General features: G+C 39.8%; 1 protein-coding gene across 7 annotated transcripts in view; it reads right to left on the minus strand.

Annotated features, from left to right (window-relative positions):
- Window positions 1-343: 343 nt before the first annotated feature.
- The window catches only part of ZNF704 (zinc finger protein 704), a 159,013-nt gene continuing 137,509 nt past the window's right edge, over window positions 344-21,847 (minus strand). For 4 of the 7 annotated variants that reach the window (XM_065585806.1, XM_005301522.5, XM_065585809.1 and 1 more), the window contains one exon: window positions 344-21,567. In XM_065585806.1, coding sequence (XP_065441878.1) covers window positions 21,456-21,567 — 112 coding nt within the window. In that variant the 3' untranslated portion in view covers window positions 344-21,455. The remainder of the gene's footprint in view (window positions 21,568-21,847) is intronic. The other 3 variants (XM_065585805.1, XM_042844719.2, XM_065585807.1) reach the window with 1 other exon arrangement.

A 21,847-nucleotide genomic window follows, 5' to 3' on the forward strand; every position in this document is an offset into this window, starting at 1 on the left:
AGGCGCTGTGAGGCCTGTTCACGTGTACAGCAGCTAACATGCTGAGAGGGGGGAGCCGCCGCTTCAGCTCAGCAGGTAGAGGTTTATATTTTTGAGGGCACAAATCTGAAATGGGGAAATAGAGGAAGAGGCTAAGTGACTTCTCCGAGCTAAAATTAAAACTCTGGGTCCAAATTTCCAGTCCCAAGGTAGACCATGAGATCACCTGTAAAAATTTGACTTATGACCAGACTGATGATGGGTCCAATCCCACTTCTGGTGACTGGTTTGGGCTCAGTATGCTTACAGTCACGTACTGTAAAAGAATTAAACTTTGCACGAACAAACAACCTACAAGTAGAAGTTATACACAAAGCCTTTTTATTACATGAAATAGTTGAACATACTCCATAGTAGTTAATCAATTACAAGTGCATTTATTTAATGTTTTGTGGACATCGTAACAGTCTGAATATTTTGGCTGGATGGCCAGCATTCTGACTGAATTCGAGCCAGTGCAAATCATGGCATAACCATAAACAGTAAATTACAGGTCTACAATGATGTTAGACTAGCTAAGCAAGAGCATATTTATTGACACATCAAAGCATCACAAAATAGGAGAGCCCAAATGTTAGAAAACTATCACTAAATGGTATTTGTACAAATTCCTTATTTTATCTAATTGTAATGATCCTTTCTTGGATCCTGGTATATTAGTAATGCATGAGATCTTTCTCTAGTTTCCGGGAAGCCATTTAAATGTTTGAAACTATAATGGGCAACAAAAAAATGTAAACATTTAATGGTCCTTTGAAAGCTCATTGAGAGAGAATACACTGTGCCACAGGAAAAGTGCATTTTAACTGGTGTGCCCCTTACGGCTAGTTTTAAATTTTAAATTTTCAATCAGAAATTAATGTCCTGATACACATAGCAACAGTTATTTATCCATTTCTGGTGCAAAAAAATGAGAGAACTTTTTTTCATCTAACTCATAAAAGAGAAAACAAGTAGAATCAAAACAAGCTGTCTTTCCTTACAGGAACAGCAATAAAAAACACGCAACATTTAAACACATTACCTTCTCTATATATAGATATATACACAATATATCAATAGCTAGCAAAACGCATAGCTGATGAACAGTCAGGTTTATGTACCTGAATATTATAAGATTATTTACAGTCGGATAGATATCCACATAAGTAGTAATCAGAATACTTGTATTTGGCTAAAAGTTATATAAAAAAGACAGACAATTTATTTTTCAAATACTTTCCAAATATATATTAAGGGTTTCCAATATTTCCATTAGTGCCAGAGTTGGAAGCTCTTTTTCTCATATTTAAAAAGTGAATTTTGTGATATTAACTGATGACAAAGGGCCTGACCTGCTCCCACTGCAATCCTTGGAAGGGCTCACGTTGACTGCAGTGGGCCCGGAGTCAGACCCAAAGGGCAATCAGAGATTGCAGAGAAATGTAATAGTGCCTTTTTATTTTTGCCATAGGCCCTGCTCTGGCAGTGATATGTTTAGTTAGACCTTGGGTCTCCACAGATCCCCTTTGACTGCATCAAGGGTCTATGCAGATGGACTTATGTGCCCTTGCTGGGAATAGATGGTCAGCTGGTACAAATGGTTATACTTCCAATAGCTATGACAGTTTACACCAGCTGAAGATGTTGGCCCACATCCTTACTGAAATCAATAGACTCCGTGTTGGTGCAAGGCCAGTGTGCATCACGCTGCAGGATCAGGGCCACAGTAGTGCTAGGAAGAATGATTTTCATATTGGAGAACAGACACAAGCTTTGCTAAAAAACAAAACTCTAGTGGCTAATGTAACAAAAAAGCTTTAGAAGGGATGGGAATATTACACATGCAACACAGTAAATTAAGAAATATGTATGGAACTTGAAAAATATGTTTTCATGCTACCTTTATAAAAACTACAAAATTAGTAAGTGAACCGATCCATAAAATAAAAACATTTCTGTATGTTATTTTTGAAATTGTAACTGAATACCCCCTAGAAGCTATACTTTTCTGGATAAATAAAAAAATATCGCCACTGCTGTCTTTATATGGTTATCCTCTGTTTGAGTAGATTGTGTAGAAGCAAAAACCATCTTAGACTTGTAGTCCAGGGTTACTGTACTGTACCTTTAAAGCAACAATGTTCTTAGCACATCTGACTCTTGTAAGGTAAAATATAAGAAACGTATGTTAACCATTTACCAGAATGGTTTGACATGTATTACAGAAGAAGCAACTGCCTGTAGTTTAATGTTCTATGTAATACCCTTTTTTTATTTTCCCATGTCTTCCTGCCATCTTCTAATCATTTCTCTAGTGAAACATGCATTGAAAACAATAGGGCCTGATCCTTCATTCCTTACACTCTCAAAACTCCCTTTGAAGTCAAGGGGAATTCAGGGTGTGTTAAGAATGCGGGCTGGGGCCCTCATGAGCAATATGATAGATATCTAGAATTTTTTTTTGGCTTTGAATCAATACAAAATACAATAAATGACTGTATGAAAATGCATAGTTTGTAGTTGCATACATTCATTCACTATGATCAAAGGAAGCTTCTTCTGCTAGGCTAGTTCATCACCATCTATTTGCAACAGAACTGCATTTTGACAAACTTACATGAGATCAGTAACCAACATATATCTTGCAAATTAATGGTCACTGAACAGTGTTATTAAAGAGTTGGCTACTTTTCTCTCTTCACTGTCTCTGTGAGCTACTTTTTAAGCATTTTATCACGTGTAGGCTACTAGATAAACTAGAACAGCGGTTCTCAAACTTTAGTAACCTGAGGACCCCCATTTTGATTTAAAAATTTTCAGGGCCCCCAAACCTCCCACTCAGCCCCAGGCCCCGCCCCCACTCCATCCCTTCCCCAAGGCCCTACCCCGCCCCACCTCCTCCTGCTCCCGCTTCACCCCTGTCCCTCCAAAGCCCCTCTCTTTCCATTCCCTCTCCTGAGCGCGCCCTGTCCTGCTCCTTCCCCTCCCTCCCAGCACCTCCTGCATGCTGTTGAACAGCTGTTCCTGGCGTACCGGAAGCGCTGGGAGGGACGGGGAGGAGTTGATCAGCGGGGCCCGTGGACCCCAGTTTGTGAGATGCTGAACTAGAACATACAATCTCCAAACCCATTATAGGGGATTCTTGCTGAACTTCAGGTATGCCAACGTGTACGTGTTTAGCCTGGTTTGTCTGGGGTTTAGACCAATGCTGCCCTTATTAATACAATGGAGACATAAGTCTTAGAAAAACTTGGTCTTAAATATGGTGTTATGAGCTAGCTAAAAAGTGGCTTGGTTTCAAACATTGGAATTTTAGTCCTCAGCATAGACTAGCGCTTCTTACTTTTTTGTTTTGTTTTTGGCAATGGCTGAAAATGCTACCAAGTAAATAGTGCTTACTACTTACATTTCATTAACCCTTTGGAATCGAGCCTTTTCGATCGTCCTGAGCAACTCCGAGCCTTAACTAGCACTATCTGCAGAGTTAGCTTTCTAACATCTGCACCATCACTTGTCCTTAGAGCTGTTACCTTACACATCGTAAGACTCCTTGAACATGTATTAAAAGATTTGAATTCAGCATGCAAAAATATGCATATGCGGGCACAAAGAATCATAAGTGCATTAAAAATTTGTATACAAAGCAATGGCAGACTTCACAAAGGAATTTTGGGTAGCCCCAATCTCTACATTCTTGGCCTAGCCCTAAAACCTTTCCATTCTGGCAGGAGAATGCACAGAGCCATTTCTAACAATTACAGGCCTGATCCTGTGAATTGCAGACTGTCCGGAAGAGCAGGGAGCTGTGTATGTTGCATGGATACAGAAGTGGGTTCGCAGATGCATTTCAGGGTTAAGTCTACATTAAACTCAATTGTAACTGGGTCCTCAAACTTAGCTGCAGTGTATATAGGCCCAAAGAGTCTCGCCTACGTCAATGGGAGTTTTGCCTGAATAAAGACATCTCAGAGGTGCACGTGCACCCAGTGTTCCAATAGTATCAGGTCTTCTAAGCAAGTAGATTGACTATAAATACTATTGTTTGCAGTGTTGTAACAATATTGGTCTCAGCGTATGAGACAGACAAGGCGGAAGAGGTAATATCTTTTACTGGACCAACTTCTATTGGTGAAATTGACAAGCTTTCCAATTCTCTGACACTCAAAAGCTTCTCTTTCACCAACAGAAGTTGATCCAATAAACACTAGTACCTCACCCACTTCTCTTAGGGGAGAGTCTAATGATAGAGAATCTCCAGGTTATAGTCAGGAGCAGAGGATGGAAGAGGATAAAGTAGGGGCCAGATCAGATGATAAACATTCACATAAAAAAGAATCTGATACATCAGAAAAGGGCAGACAAATAAACAGTGACAAGTTTTTAAAGTGCTTGTACGCAAATGCTAGAAGTCTAAATAATAAGATGGGTGAACTAGAGTGCCTTGTCATAAAGGAGGATATTGATATAATAGGCATCACAGAAACCTGGTGGACTGAGAGCAATCAATGGGACACAATCATTCCGGGGTACAAAATATATCGGAAGGACAGAACAGGTCGTGCGGGGGGAGGGGAGGGAGTGGCACTATATGTGAAAGAAAATGTACAATCAAATGAAGTAAAAATCCTAAGCAAATCCGCATATTCCATAGAATCTCTATGGATAGAAATTTCATGCTCTAATAAGAATATAACATTAGGGATCTATTATCGACCACCTGACCAGGACGGTGATAGTGATGATGAAATGCTAAGGGAAATTAGAGAGGCTATCAAAATTAAGAACTCAATAATAGTGGGGAATTTCAATTATCCCCATATTGACTGGGGACATTTCACTTCAGGACGAAATGCAGAGATAAAATTTCTCGATACTTTAAATGACTGCTTCATGGAGCAGCTGGTACGGGAACCCACAAGGGGAGAGGCAACTCTAGATTGAGTCCTGAGTGGAGCGCAGGAGCTGGTCCAAGAGGTAACTATAGCAGGACCTCTTGGAAATAGTGACCATAATACAATAGCGTTCAACATCCCTGTGGTGGGAAGACCATCTCAACAGCCCAACACTGTGGCATTTAATTTCAAAAGGGGGAACTATGCAAAAATGAGGGGGTTAGTTAAACAGAAGTTAAAAGGTACAGTGACTAAAGTGAAATCCCTGCAAGCTGCATGGGCGCTTTTTAAAGACACCATAATAGAGGCCCAACTTCAATGTATACCCCAAATTAAGAAACACAGTAAAAGAACTAAAAAAGAGCCACCGTGGCTTAACAACCATGTAAAAGAAGCAGTGAGAGATAAAAAGACTTCCTTTAAAAAGTGGAAGTCAAATCCTAGCGAGGTAAATAGAAAGGAGCATAAACGCTGCCAAATTAAGTGCAAGAATGTAATAAGAAAAGCCAAAGAGGAGTTTGAAGAACGGCTAGCCAAAAACTCCAAAGGTAATAACAAAATGTTTTTTAAGTACCTCAGAAGCAGGAAGACTGCTAAACAACCAGTGGGGCCCCTTGATGATCGAGATACAAAAGGAGCGCTTGAAGACGATAAAGTCATTGCGAAGAAACTAAATGGATTCTTTGCTTCAGTCTTCACGGCTGAGGATGTTAGGGAGATTCCCAAACCTGAGCTGGCTTTTGTAGGTGACAAATCTGAGGAACTGTCATGGATTGAAGTGTCACGAGAGGAGGTTTTGGAATTAATTGATAAACTTAACATTAACAAGTCACTGGGACCAGATGGCATTCACCCAAGAGTTCTGAAAGAACTCAAATGTGAAGTTGCGGAACTGTTAACTAAGGTTTGTAACCTGTCCTTTAAATCGGCTTCTGTACCCAATGACTGGAAGTTAGCTAATGTAACGCCAATATTTAAAAAGGGCTCTAGAGGTGATCCCGGCAATTACAGACTGGTAAGTCTAACGTCTGTACCGGGCAAATTAGTCGAAACAATAGTTAAGAATAAAATTGTCCGGCACATAGAAAAACATAAACTGTTGAGCAATAGTCAACATGGTTTCTGTAAAGGGAAATCGTGTCTTACTAATCTATTAGAATTCTTTGAAGGGGTCAACAAACATGTGGACAAGGGGGATCCAGTGGACATAGTGTACTTGTCCAGAAAGCCTTTGACAAGGTCCCTCACCAAAGGCTCTTATGTAAATTAAGCTGCCCTGGGATAAAAGGGAAGGTCCTTTCATGGATTGAGAACTGGTTAAAAGACAGGGAACAAAGGGTAGGTATAAATGGTAAATTCTCAGAATGGGGAGGAGTAACTAGTGGTGTTCCCCAAGGGTCAGTCCTCGGACCGATCCTATTCAACTTATTCATAAATGATCTGGAGAAAGGGGTAAACAGTGAGGTGTCAAAGTTTGCAGATGATACTAAACTGCTCAAGATAGTTAAGTCCAAAGCAGACTGTGAAGAACTTCAAAAAGATCTCACAAAACTAAGTGATTGGGCAACAAAAGGCAAATGAAATTTAATGTGGATAAATGTAAAGTAATGCACATTAGAAAAAATAACCCCAACTATACATACAATATGATGGGGCTAATTTAGCTACAACAAGTCAGGAAAAAGATCTTGGAGTCATTGTGGATAGTTCTCTGAAAATGTCCACGCAGTGTGCAGAGGCGGTCAAAAAAGCAAACAGGATGTTAGGAATCATTAAAAAGGGGATAGAGAATAAGACTGCGAATATATTATTGCCCTTATATAAATCAATGGTACGCCCTCATCTCGAATACTGCGTACAGATGTGGTCTCCTCATCTCAAAAAAGATATACTGGCACTAGAAAAGGTTCAGAAAAGGGCAACTAAAATGATTAAGGGTTTGGAACGGGTCCCATATGAGGAGAGATTAAAGAGGCTAGGACTCTTCATCTTGGAAAAGAGGAGACTAAGGGGGGATATGATAGAGGTATATAAAATCATGAGTGATGTGGAGAAAGTGGATAAGGAAAAGTTATTTACTTATTCCCATAATACAAGAACTAGGGGTCATCAAATGAAATAGGCAGCAGGTTTAAAACAAATAAAAGGAAGTTCTTCTTCAGGCAGCGCAGTCAACTTGTGGAACTCCTTACCTGAGAAGGTTGTGAAGGCTAGGACTATAACAGAGTTTAAAAGAGAACTGGATAAATTCATGGTGGTGAAGTCCATTAATGGCTATTAGCCAAGACGGGTAAGGAATGGTGTCCCTAGCCTGTCTGTCTGTCAGAGGATGGAGATGGATGGCAGGAGAGAGATCACTTGATCATTGCCTGTTAGGTTCACTCCCTCTGGGGCACCTGGCATTGGCCACTGTCAGTAGACAGGATACTGGGCTAGATGGACCTTTGTTCTGACCCGGTACGGCCTTTCTTATGTTCTTATGTGTGCCTCATAAATATTATTTTCCGCTTAGCACATGCTGTCTGAACAAGGCTGGTGACTGGAATTGCGAGGAGGGTGCGGATTGGGATTTTTTTTTTTTTTAAACGACACTCTCCCTCCACCCTCCCAAATTTCCATAACACCTTAGGGAAATTTGTTACCAGTGTGTATGGTGGATTAGTCACAAAATTACCCCTTGCTGCTAACAGGAGTTGCACATGTAAATCCTCTGCACATGGCAATGAAGACTTTCCCCTTAGCATGGGAGTTATTCATCTGCACTGATCAGATACATAAAGGAGTCTTTTTTTTTCTTCCCTCAGTTTTTGTGTAATCAAATGAAAATGCAGAAACTAGCTCAGTGGCAAAGCTATTGTGTGTGCTGCCATGCAGGGGCTCTAGTTCAGAGTAAGTTTCACCACCCTTGGGCAAGTGGAAGTTGGGTTTCACAGACACATCTTTAGCCTTTGCAGGGAGAGAAGACAGCAATCTCACACCGGGTAGGGACCAATCCTGCTTTTACTACTCAGGCAAAACTTTCAAAACGGAGATAGCAGAGTTTGTCAGTAACAGCTGCAGAAATTGTGCCGTTAGAGATCAACTAACACTGGCGAATTAGCAGAGCATCAGCTTCAGAAGAAGCTAGGTGTTGTACCATCATCTACCTATTCATATGGTACTGGTGAGGAAGGCGTGTGTGTGTGTGTGTGTGTGTGTGTCTTTTGGATAGAATTAGGGGTTCAGATTTCTTCTGCTTCCATGCTGTAATCTCAAGACCTTCCGAGCAGAGGGTGATCCCACAGGACCTCAGCCAGTTGTGTTTGTGTTATGCGAGGGGAACTTAGAAAGGATCTGCCCTTGGAAGGAAAGGGAGGGGGCAAAATAAAGAGTTTTCTTCTTAGCCAGCCACTTTGCTCTGGCTTCCAGTCACTGTAGACCTTAGTGCTCTGAAGTTCAAGGGATGATTTGGAAACTGAAATAAACACAGTTTGGGTGAGGTAAACAATTAGACATAGTGTTTATTTTCAATGTGTTCTACAACACCTACAGAGGGCTCTGATGGTCCTTGCTTGCTTTTTAAAGTAACAGGTGCACATCTTGAAAGACAAAAAAGGGAAAAAAACCTTAAATCCATCTGGATGTAGCTTTAGGGCCATATATATATAATGCAAAGAGCGTTCCACATGGGGAGTGATGGAGGATATAGCCTTTAGGGGCTGATCCTGCAAATGTTTACTCACATGAGTAGTCAGTGGCTTCTGTGATCTTAGTCATACTCACATGAGTAAAGATTTGCAGCTTCCCTTTAATAATCAGGGCCCAGTCTATGCACAGAGTTGCACTGGTTTAACTAAGGGTGTGTTTTTAAATCAATTCAGCTAAAGTGATGCCAACTCCATAGTGGACAGTTTTAAATCCATTTAAACCTGGTTTATAAAGATTGATCACAAAGGAGTTTGGACCGGTTCAACCAAACCAATTGAAAAATATAGTTTACTTAACCAGTGGAAGTTTTGTGTATGTACAAATTCCAGGGCTACACCTTTTCCACCTGCTAGGAAATTTTCCTTTTTAAAGCTGTATCATTTCATTTGTGTACTGAATCTACCAAGTGCCAATTCATTTCAGAAGCTACAGTATTTATGTATATACCATTAAAAAGTAACTCATCTGATCCAGAGAGTATACATTTTTACTAATTTAATAAAAATTTCTTAGTATCAGATTTCTCCATATTTCAGGATCATTTCTAAAAATTATAGGTCAAAGCTCTGCAAGATGCTGGTAATAATAATAAAAAAGATTTTAAAAAATCAATTTCTCAATTATTTTTTAATATAAAAAATACATGGCATAACAAGTAGGAAAAATATATACAAAGAAGTACAATGCTGAGTAGCTCTAATTAAAGATCACTTCTTTTGCACAGAGTGGAAGAGAAAATACTTTTTAAAAATATAGTTTAAAAAAAAAGACTGAATTGCTTCTTGAAATGCGTTTTTAAAATTTCAAAATTACTTATAGTCTCCAAAGCACCATTTGGCAGGAAATAGATGAGAAACACTGAACAGAGATTGAATTTCCCTCTTGTAGGAAAACAATCATAAGGACACATGGACCTGAATCCTGCAGTCCCAATGCAGGCAAAATACCGACTGATTTTTATTAGGCATTTTGCCTACATATGGATGGCAAGATTGGGCCAATTCTGACTAATATTTGGCCTTTTGGCTTACACTAAAGCCATACACAGTCTATAGTATTAATATTCTCTTTCTGTGCATTAAAATATGCCGCCTCTATTACAGAAAAGGTCAACATTTTTATTTAAGTGCTTCTTCATATTTGTGGGATGTTACGAAACATAGTGCAATTTGACGTTGGTTAGGACAGATTTGTTCCTTAATGACATTATGGACTACATCCTATAGACCCTTTTGCCCCTTTTTATGCCATTCTAATGGTGCAAAGGGGCTAGAATGCTGCACTAACAAGCCAGCTGAGGATTCCCCTCAGCATAGGAAATCCCAGATGGGCATAGAGCCCAGCGTAGCTAGCTCTGTGCCACCTCCACCAGCCCCAGTGGCCATAGCTTGCTCCATTCTTGTAATCCCCAGCCAACATAAATGGACTGAGGGGCTGTTACAAACTGGCAAAAATTAGAGCAACCTAAGACTTCCCTGCATTATACCATGGGCCAAAAACTGGCTCCTGGAAGCCCCAGCAGTCAGGGGAGTACAAAGATAGTTCAAAGCTACCCTTGATGCTCATCAAAGCCATGACAAATGGAGCCTTGCCACAGCTGAAGCTGTGGTCCTATGTCTCATTTTACATAAGATTATTTGGCTAACCACTGACCTTTCCCTACTTCTCTCTCCCCACACACGCCCCCCAAATCAAATTAAATACTACCAGGAGGAGGGTTAAAGATTAGGCCCCATTGTGCTAAGCAGTGTACAAACACAAATAAGAGTCAGGCCCTGCCCTAAAGAGATTACAGTCTAAATAGCCAGGACAGAGAAATGGTAAGAGAGAGGCTGTATTGTCATCCAGGAGGGGGGGTGGAGATTAGCATAAGGGACTTGCCCAAAGTCACACAAGAAATCAAAATTGAGCCAAGATCTCCTAAATCCCCAGTCCAGCACCTATTCTCAAGACCATCCTTTGTCTCCTGATAGCAAAATCCTGTTTTCTAGAGTAATGGGGAAGAGATTCCACAGTTCTACTTAGCCAGCTTTTTGGCATAATCTTGTTTGTTTGTTATTTTTTTAACTTCTTATGTTCACACATTCCTCCAGAAGAATAGCTGTACTGGGTCAGACCAAAGGTCCATTTAGCCCAGTATCCTGTCCTTTGACAGTGGCCAATGGCAGGTGCCCCAGAGGGAATGAACAGAACAGGTAATCATCAAGTGATCCATCCCCTGTCGCCCATTTCCAGCTTCTGGCAAACAGAGGCTAAGGACACCATTCCTGCCCATCCTGACAAATAGCCATTGATGTCAAGTGAAAACTAAGGGCCCTCATATTGCAACCCTTACTCTAACAGTCCTTACTTGCATGACTAGTCCTATTGTCTTCAGTGAGGCTGTTCACATGAGTAGGAACTATTCTCTTGAGAAGAGACTGTGTGATTGGACCTCTGCTAGCTACAATGCAATTCAGTCATAATGATACTGATGTAAGCCTTGAATTGTAATATAATAGTGTTTTGTAAAAATATGAATTGTGCAACTGACAACCATAATACGCTGCAGTTGTGTACTGAAGATAGACACTAGTGTCGGATCTCTTGGCTCTAGAGAAAATTCCCTGTCATTTAATATGGACTTGAGAATGTGCAATATGTGCTGCTCTCCCTGCATCCCCAAGAAATGCTAGCACTAATTATTGCTATATTAATCTTATTTTAAAAGAACCAGCAGTAGTTGTTTTGACTGACCTACTCTATAGAAAGAATCATCTTAAAGGTGTCCATGAAAGGCTCATTTTCATGAATTAATTTACAACAGTTACTTAAAAATGTACATGTATACAAATAAGTAAAGTATTTTAATAAATATGCAAATCATATTTGCTTTAAGGTACTTTAGAGGGGAAAAAATGACCTAAGCTAATGAATAATCTTTTCTGGCAAGTTTCTTGACTATTACATTATAAAACAGTAAATAAAAGTGGTGTTGATCACTGACAGAATCTTCTACTTACAAGCGATTTGAGAATAGTACAATATTTTGGCAGGAGAAGAGAACCTGTACTCCGTTTACAGTGAGGAGGCCACAAGTATCTGGATAGAGAAGTGTTATCCAGATGTAACCAAACTAGATTGTCATGCTGCATACTGTAAGGTACAAAGTACATAAGGTCTACTATACCAGCAGTTCTCACCCAGGGGTCTGGTGCCTCCTGGGGGGCCACAAGCAGGTTTCAGGGGGTCCGCCAAGCAGGGCTGGGCTTAGACTCACTGGGGCCCAGGGCAGAAAGCCAAAGCCCTGTCGCAGGATTGAAGCCCAGGGCCCTGAACCCTGCCACCCGAAGCCTGAGCAACTTAGCTTCATGGGGGCCCCACTTGCCCTGCTTGCTAACCAACAGTGGCCCTGGCTTTTATGTGCTGAAAAACAGTTATTGTGACACAGGTGGGGTATGGAGTTTTTATAGCATGTGGGGGTGGGGGTGGAGGGCTCAGAAAGAAAAAGGTTGAGAACCCCTGTACTGTACCCTCTCCAAGGCATTGGTCACAGCTCTTGTGCAATAATAAGTAGAGAGAGGCCCAAACAAACACTTAAATCCTACCATGCTCCAGTTCTGAGGATATTTGGATTAAGATCTTAACTTCTTGGCTCAAACCTCCCTCAAATAGTACCTATGTAACTGAGTCTGCCCATTAACTTTCTCCTAGAAGAAAGCCAAGATAATCCTGTTTCTTTAAATGTGAAGCAAGGAAACATCCTGTTCAAGAGACTGCTGCTTGTCTTAATCTTCAGTTAACTCTGGGATTCTCAGAGTGAGGCAAATATATTAATTGGAGGATGGGAGAATTTGTCTTTCTTGCTGCTAAGGAAATGTGATACATGACTGCATGATGTCCCACACTGAGCAATCTCTATGCTGGAATCTCAGAAAGACAAGGGCTATTCTCCTACACATCCACATGAGGAATCTGCACTTGATTATTTGAGGCTGTTACTTTGTCCACCCTGAATTCTCCTTTCTCTTGGAGTGATGTTGCCACTGACTTTGGATGAAGCTGCTCACTGGGACTCCTGGATCAATTAATAGTGCCAAGCCCAGAGCTTTGTTGAGGGAGCAGAGAGACTTTGAAGCAGACAAAATGGCAATTCCTCAGCACTTTTAAGTGGAGGTTAGATGTGGCTTGATAATAAAATATGCTCACATGCCTATGGTGGTACCACACTTCCTTAAGGAATATTTTCAGCATGGGAAGACAGGGGTTTCCCACAAATTACTTCAGTAGTTGAATGGTTTTTGGCATAACCGGGAAAAGCTGGAAGAATACTATTTGGTAAGCGGATAGGTGATTGTGTGTTGTTAGCAGCACCACTAATATCATTTGGACCCACTAGGCAATATCGGATGATTGAGGCCATCATAGGGTTTTTGTCTGGCAGAAGCTTGTGAAGGCTATAATACCATCCAAGATAAAGGCTGGCACAGTTTTTGGTAAAGTGGCAGTCTTTAGGCAGGGAGAACACTTCTCCAGCCTGGTTCGATTTCATTAGTTTTCAGGCCAGACATTTTCAGGTACATTTGTTTTTGGTCCTCAACAAAAAGCACAAAATTTTGGTGCAATTCCTGCTCATTGAACTCATGCAGACAGTCTCTGACACCGGTGGCGCTATGTATGTGAGAGATTCTGTCAGCCAGGGTTTGATGGGGGTGTAGGAATACCTGGCCATGACATCCTTCCCTTGGCTGCATCTCTTCTATACTAGGAAGCAGATGGGGGTGGGGGGGGAGGAAGGGGTTTGGCACAGGAACTGCTATGGTGGCTCTATGGCCCTCAAAGATTCCCCAGCCAGAGAGAATTCACAGGATCCGGATCCACTGGTTTCATGGTTGCTCTGCACTGCAAGAGCAGCGCCCAGCATCTGGCTCCAGAGCGGTTCTTTTTTTAAACGATTAACATTCCCTCCGGACCTGCTACCTCAGATTATTAAATCAGTAAAATTAGATTTTAAAAGTTCAAATTTTTACTTTAATATATTTCATTATTTTAAAAAGGTGAAATACGGAATCAGTTTGACGTTCCAGCACGCAGTGCTGCAATGTATGAGTTGCTAGCTCTGCAGGGGATTCATAAATCTAATTAAAACAAATAATTTAAACTGCCATTTAAAATTCTAAAACAGTTTTGTTTGGTTTAAATACCCCCCACAATCTCTGAATTGTGGGTCCTACCCCACATGACAAAGCCCCTTTAATAAACTTAGTGAAAGCTGTGTATGACATACCAGAACATCTGTAAGGCTTGCCTTTTGATTGCCCCAGCTATGAAAAGTCTTTCTACCTGTGAACAATGCTCTTGCAAATGATCTTTCTGTGAGGACCTTTCTAGCACAGGGTCCCACTGAAGTCTGAGCAGATCGCCTTGTAGGATCAGGCTCAAACTGGTATGACAGTGTTTCAGAAATTATTTCAGAAATCATTGTCAAAATGTATTACATCTTCAAGCTAAATAGTTGACAATTTTAAGAACTTTACAACTGAGACTATAAATATAGTAAAAACCCCAAGAGACCAAGCAAAATCTCTTTTCAGAACATGGAATTCATGTCCATGAAGTAGGCTTGTCTTCATGACATTGAGATGTCAATTTCAGACTAAATTATCTCTATGCTACCAAGGGCAACATTTTTCCTTTCAGAAAGACTTGAAAGTCGCTATTTCTAACTTCCTCCCAGGTGTTCTGGATTATTTCTTCTGCTCTGTTACAGTTGTGCGCTGTTGGTGTATAAAGCAACAACCCTTTTGGTTCATTCATGGAATCTGAGTTTTGTTTCACAGTTTTTAGTAAATTGATATAAAATAATGCCAGCATTGTTACAGCTCTGAAGTTTTGCCTGTACTAACCTATTGTTATTGATGGTAAGTTAGCTTTAAAGAGCATGCTTTGCAGCACTTGTTTCTATAGTTTAGCCCTTTGTTTAGTAAGCAAGTATTGCATCGTATAAAGAAGGCTGCTGTCTGTTTCCTTTCCAGTATAAATATGAGATCTTTTTAGAAACAATAAAACTTACACAGAACAACATCAATCATGATGATACAAAATATTTGCATTTTGAAAGTTTTTAGGTGAACTGACAAATTAAGAACTATGGGCCTGATCATTTGTTTCCTGTTCACCCAGAATTCCTATTGAAGTCAATGGGTGTGTTGAGCACATAAGCAATGCAGAGATCAAATTGTATGTCATCAGTGACCTGTATGTGTCATGTGTTTGTTTTGACAGGCTTTCTTTGAGTTTGATAGTGACACGGCAACTTTGGAATTCTAAACAATGTCTTAAAAAGCCAGTTCTCTGAATTAGACTTTTCTTAGTGTAAAAGTATTCTGAATCTACAACAAATAGCACAAAATTACAAATGGCCAGGTTGTCTTGCAATATATTTCAAAACGAGACTATAAGAATAAGATGTCTCTATGGTCCTGAATCAGCAAAGCATGCAAACAAATTTAGACTCTAAGCATATGCGTAATCCCATTGGTGAGACTCTCATGTGCTTTGCATAAATGCTTTTCTGCTACTGAAATACATCTCTTCAACCTCTAGTCAACTTGGAATGTGCCCTGCTTTGCAGATTTACTGTACCTACACTCTGAGAGAAAGATCAGTCACTATCATTAACAGTGTCCGCATGAGAATTACTTAAAGCTAAAAACTTTATTAAAATGTTCAGATATTTATGCACATGCATGATTTTACTCACTTGAGTGTATGTCTGCCCAGTTGGATCCCTGGTCATGATGTTAATAGATTCTGTAAAGAGATTCTGATAAGGAGAAATTACAACGGAACTAAAAAAAAAGGGGTCACTTCTTCATGTACAAATGGAGAAGTTTGAGAACTGTGTGTATTTCAATACAATGCATTTTCTTATTTGCATGCATGATCTTGAGTTTCTTTCAAGCTTGTACTCTAGTAGATATGAAAAAAGTCTAGTTAAAAATATCGAGTGCACCATAAGGAAATTAGCACCTTGCAAACCAGAGTACTTAGTAGTTGCAGGACAGCATGCTACAAAGTATACATTTTTGTTCTGAGCCACTTAAATGAACAGTAACCCAGTTATAGATAACACATGTTTAACTGGGTGATTGTATAGCGACAAGACTTCATGTTTACATTACATTCTAGAAAGCTTTATACAAATATGTAGACCACCTATTGTATCAGGTCATGTTTCAAACTCTGTTCCCATAACTTTACATCAGCTAAAACCCCTTTCCTTTTAATATTTGAAGCATACACAGGCTTAAATACTTTGTGTTAGCAAGAAAAGGTCATGTTCACAAATAAGCACTCACTTCTAATTTTAATAATTCAAATGGTAATATAGTCCTTATTTCATTAAATAATTCTATCCAGAAAAATAAAATACATATTAAAATTCTTAGTAATTGTAGGTTCAAACAGACCTATTTTTTGCATCTACTGCCCTTTTATTTTCCCTGAGGAAATCCATATTATTTACATCATTTTGTTGTTTTTCTCAAGGTATTTCTCTATGTACACTTTTAGTAACTTCTGTTTATCTGAACATTACATACCAAATGCTGCACTACTATTTGCTATTGAAATAACTAATTGGTGAGGAAAACTCCTCCTTAACATGACTGGATACTGATTCAGAACTCAGGGATATCCCTATCTTCTACAGTAGAGTAGTGTAAAATGAAAGATAACATTCTTACATTTCGTAGAGGGAAAAGATGATGAACATTGAGAATTTACAAATGTAATTTAGGAGCTCCTTTGTAGCACTGGGTTAGATTTTAAGAATTCGGACAAAATCTTGCAATCCTGATTTATGTGAGTTGTCCCATATAATAGGAAAGCTACATTTATATTTTTACTGCTAATTTATTTTTCATGTTATAATTATTTCTTTATTTCTCTCAGGGAAACATACAATAGTCATCTCAAACTTTGGATGCAAAGGTTTTATCAGAAATTTTTTTCTTAAAATTGGTTAAGGTTAGAAAAGCAGTTCTATTGAACTGTGGCTTGTTACTGCATTTGTCTATTCCCTTATGTGTTATCTGACAAGTTTATTGACAAAAACAAGTTCTTACTACAGTCAGCAATGTGGAGTAAACAAGGGTATGGGTGAATGAGCTGTATTCTTCTTCAGCCTGTGCATCATCAAAAATAGTGCCAGCTACCTTCTGACTGTAGAATCTTTCTGGATTGGTTAGAGATGATATACTGTATGAAGCAGAAAGAACAAAGCTTGATTTTCAGATAATGAAAGAAATTGTCCTGCTGAAAGTCACAGAAAAATCCTTGTATCTTGTACATGATGGAAATTTGATAAGTCTATGTAAACAGCACTGTAGTACCAGATGGGGAATACTGGAAGCAGATGCTATCAACCACAATTCAAGACACCACTTTTTGCAACCCTGAAACAGGTTTTTGAAGCACAAGGATCCTGCCGCCACAAGTTGCTAAATTTAGCATCTATCTTCTGTACCTAAACTGTCAACTTGACTAGTTTTCCGTTATTTTGCTGAAGGTGGTATAAAACCCTTCTGGAATCCCACAACAACAAAATCTCCACTAGAATAATGTTTTATAACTGGTTTTTAGAACTGGCAGTAACTATGTACAAGATAAGTCCTGGTAGTCTGGGATTAACTCCATTAGTCTCTTCAGAGTTCAGTTCCAGCAGTGCTACCTCTAGGTGAGTTCAGTGAAGTGTAAATAGAAAACAAGATGTCATTTTAGTAACCTCTTTCCAACCACCACTGTTATAGTAAAGAGCAGTATAATTTGATTTTAGTGATGACTGCTATGGAGTTTGGTCCAATCAAGGATGGGGACAAGCCCTCATACCTGTTAAGCCTTCCCAACTGGCCAGGAGACTCCTAATTTCACATCCTTCTCCCAGGCTCTTCAGCAGCTCTCTTAATGGACCTATGGGAGAGTAATGGACCTGCAGGGAAGCCTTCTAAGTGACATCTGTACATTTAATTCACCAGAACTCCAGGCAAGGTCTCTCTAGATAGTCCCTGACCAGACCATGGCAACGGAGATATGGCTAGAATGATACCATACTGCTATGTAGGGTGTCGCTCTCAGGGAAAACTTGAGGGTGTTATATAAGTGAGTGGGACTGGAGAAAGAAACAGGCTCAGGTTTCAGGAGGAGACCCAGTTTGGAGTGACACCTGGAGCTTACGTATGCAAGCTGGTGGCCAGGCTAATACTGGAAAAACACAGAGGTATCAGCATGTAACATTGGCCTATATGTAACATGTTCCATAAAGATCTCTGCCTTCTTGCTGTATCATTGCTTATTGCTAACAAAACAGCTGGAGGGGGAGCAGGGAACTGATTGATCACTAAACAATCAATATTCAGATATCCCAATTAGGTGACTGAATTGCATAAAATCTCCTGCTCTAGAGTCTGACCAGGTATGAAGCCTGCTCACCTTATTCACACAGATAGACCCACTGGGCATGTTTGCACCAACTTGAATGGCAGTTGACGCCTATGAAAAGCAGATGTAAATATGCAAATCAGAATGGAAGTTTGGCTTACTTTGCACACCTGTAAAGGACCACACAAGGTGCAAGGCAGTGCAGAATCAGATCAATTGACCTGGATGGAAACAGCTAGTGAATAAGATTACCTAAATTTTATATATTTCCCATATTTGGCATTTTATGCAGGAATAGAGAGACAAGCTAATCATGTTTAAAATGCTTGTCTAAAATGTTCCCCTTTTGCTTGAAATTTCCTTTTTTCAGGCTTTTCCCCCAAAATACATTTGTTTTGCTGTAGCAGGAAAGTCCCTTCAGCAAAAATTAGGAACCGGTGGTATATCTGTCAATATAAAAGTTTGATAAGATCATGTGGTACCAACTTCTGTGACCAGCATCATTTCTACTAAGTGGTTAAAAGAATTATATATATATATATCCTTCAATATTTATATTTTAAGGGTCAAGTTCTGGCTGCTAGTGGTGTATGTACACACATACCAAAGAACCCATGGCCCAACTGTGAGAATGCATGATGGAAACCGATCACCAGATTCTGACTCCTCTGAAAAATCAGGGGTCACCTGACAGACCCTCCAGAGAAGCGTGACTTGGTGTGGTTAAACAGTTTAGGGAAGTAGTCCATACAGACATATGAGCCAAGCACTTTGGCCAGGCAGTGGCCCATTCGTCCAGCTTGTTGTAAATAATCTTACACTTATCAAGAACAGAATGAAAGTGTGTGTAACTCTGAGAGGTGGACAATAACACAGCTTTGGTGGTCTATTTGTGTGCCTATCTAAAAATAGATATAAAGTTAGCAGTATGGGAGTGGCTACGTGAATTATGTTATGGGAATGGCTTTGCTAAAGTTTATGTGAAGCCTCTGAGCATGCCCAGTAGATCTTTCCACAAGCCAGAACAGAGCGAGCTGAGAATACATGCAATTAATAAGGTTTGTGCCCTCTCTCTAACTCATTTTCCTCCAGTATTACAGCTGGGACGAGTGCTGTGCCTGGTTCCTGGGGCCAACCAGAATTTGCCCCATGTTGTGGAAATTTTATGATTTAATTAATATGTTCATTTATAAAGTGCCCCCTGCCAAGGTGCTCATGATGCTATATAACATTTTAGAAACCAATTACAATAACGTATTTAAAAATCCTCTTTAAAATTCAAGAGATCAGAGTAAATAAGGGAGAAGGTAACAATGATGGGGATAAGTAACGAATATGAGGCCAATAGGGGTCATAATTGTTGTTTTATAAGCATCTTGAGAGGCTTTTAGAAATAAGGAGGGATATCAGTGGAGCAAGATCCACATTCTGTGTCCCACCATAGTAAAGGCACTGACAACAATGTCAGCATTTAAAAGGAAGTAACTAGAAATCATTACAAATTGTTGAGAGACTTCCCTAAAGAAATCTTTGAAAAAAAAAAAAATCACAGAAGGAAAAGCCATGACTTATGACCTCACCAAAAGATAAGGAAGTGCAAACAATAGAGTGCAGATGGCACCGTATATCTGCCAATCTTTACCTTCTGTTGTGTTAATTTATTTCACGTTTTGTTTTATTATCCGGGCTGGATTTTAGGGTCTGATTTTTCTAAACAAGTTAGGTGCTCAATTGTGCATAAAAATCAGGTAACTGTATGCATGCAAGTGACCTTCACTAGCCACTTGTGCATGAAAATTGCATGATTTGTAAACACAGTTGCAGAAATAATGCTCAAATCAGGCATGCAACAGAGCAAATAATTTGTTTAAAAAAACCAGGCTCTTACTATTCTTTTGTTCTTTCCATTCAAACATGTATTGTATTGCCTTTGCTTTAACACTACACTCTAGGCTATGTTCAAAAGTGTGCGCTTTTGTTCTCTAAATGGGCATAGGCAGCAATGCAAGTTAAGTAATGCTGTCATGAGAGCTATGTGATCCAGTTTATCAGACTCCATGAAAAACAAGCCCCGCTGGTAGTGGGCCTGTATAGCCCTATTCATATGATAGGTGCCTATGCCTATGTTTTGTTTTGTTTTTAAACAGGCAGGAGTTGGTGGTGCTCATTCATATGGCATTTCCGCTTTACTTTATTTTCTCACTTAAATAACCTCATCTATCTAGGGATAAAAGATCAGCATTCTGGATTTACACCCTCTTAACAGCCTGAAGCACTAAATACACCATACCACACACATCCATCAAAGTGCCCTCTGCATGAAAATTGGCTATTTCTGACCTCAGTGACTTTTTTTTAAATAAAAAAAGGACTTTACTTAACATATACATATGTTGCTCCACTGCTGTCGTATTCCACTTGCTGGGATGATGCGGTGGGAGCACTTCTCGGGTGTTTTTGTTTTCTATACATTTTTTGCACAAATAAAATTTGGCATTGCTAATGGAAAGAATGAGTGCACCCTTAATTTAGTAACCATCTTATACACAGGAGGAAAGGAAGCAAGAGTTGAACTGCTGGGTTGGCTCATATCCCTGAATAGATATTACATATCATCCAGTTCTTAATAGGGCTTCAGCAGCATAAGATGGTCATTGCTACGAAAAGGTACCGGTGATGAGAAAAGATACTGGAACCCAAATTATATTCCTGTATGTTTCAATCATTGTTGAAATGCCTTCCCTCAAATCTTGGACTGACTTGTGGCTGAGATCTGCTGGTGGTTTCCCATAATTTTTCCTTCTCTGGAGTATTGCCATCTAATTTAAAACTTAGCTCCACTCTTTGTTCTGGTTTGTGACTGCTTTTAAAAAATCATCCAGGAGTGCTGTTGCTTGTCCTTCTGACATACCAAGGTTTGAATTCCTCAAAAAAACACCCAAAAATGAGGAATCCAACCAAGATCATTCACATCAGCAGAATTATTTAACAGGTTCCACTCTTGGTATGGCTGCTGTTGAGTGAACTGTAGCTTATATGTCGTAAAGTGTTAATTAGGCTTTTAAAAAGAAATCTTCATTTCAGGGCAAGATGCGGTGCTTGGTTCAACTGATACAGACGTTCACAGCATAGACATTGACACAGTTAAAGAACAGTCATGGGGAGCAAGTAGTTCAGAGTTAGCAACAAGTTATTTTTTGTTTTAAGAAAAACATTAATAGCTGCTCTGGGTTCAATACTTGATAAGACTTTTTTTTTTTTTTCCTCTATTGCTCCACACTGGTTTTGCTAAGTGCTTCTCCTTGGCTACAAGTGCTTTGTTTTGGAATACAAGTCTGTTTAAAAGGCAGCACTGGAGGGTAGGCCGGGGCAGCTGCAGCAACAGGATCCTGCTATTGTACTTCCCATCCCCTGGGTCCTCCGCGCTTCCAGTCTTTAGTCGACGAACCTTTGGCAGGCTTTCTTCCAACGGCAGGCAGTACACCACATATCTCGGTTCTCCATCCCATACACTTTTCGGCATTTTTTCCCCTCCCCTCTAGGTTTCCTGTCCAAGAAAAAGGGACACCTCATTAACAAGAGGTTTTTAGCTATCCCTCATCACCACACACTTTTTGAAAGAGACAAAATAATCTAAATGCAGCATGACATTGAAAGAACCTTATATTTTCAATGGGTCTCTTACTATTTTCAAATTACCAGGATTCTGCTGAAGTAGTCAGACTAGGAGTGAGGTGAAACCTGCTATTGAGTGATCCACTCCGACCGCTCCCCCCTCTGAGAGTAGCTGGTGGGCTCACTCCTCTGTTGCTTCAAGGGCTCAGCAA

Source organism: Chrysemys picta, chromosome 2 (genome assembly GCF_011386835.1).
Source record: "Chrysemys picta bellii isolate R12L10 chromosome 2, ASM1138683v2, whole genome shotgun sequence".
Lineage (NCBI taxonomy): Eukaryota > Metazoa > Chordata > Testudines > Emydidae > Chrysemys > Chrysemys picta.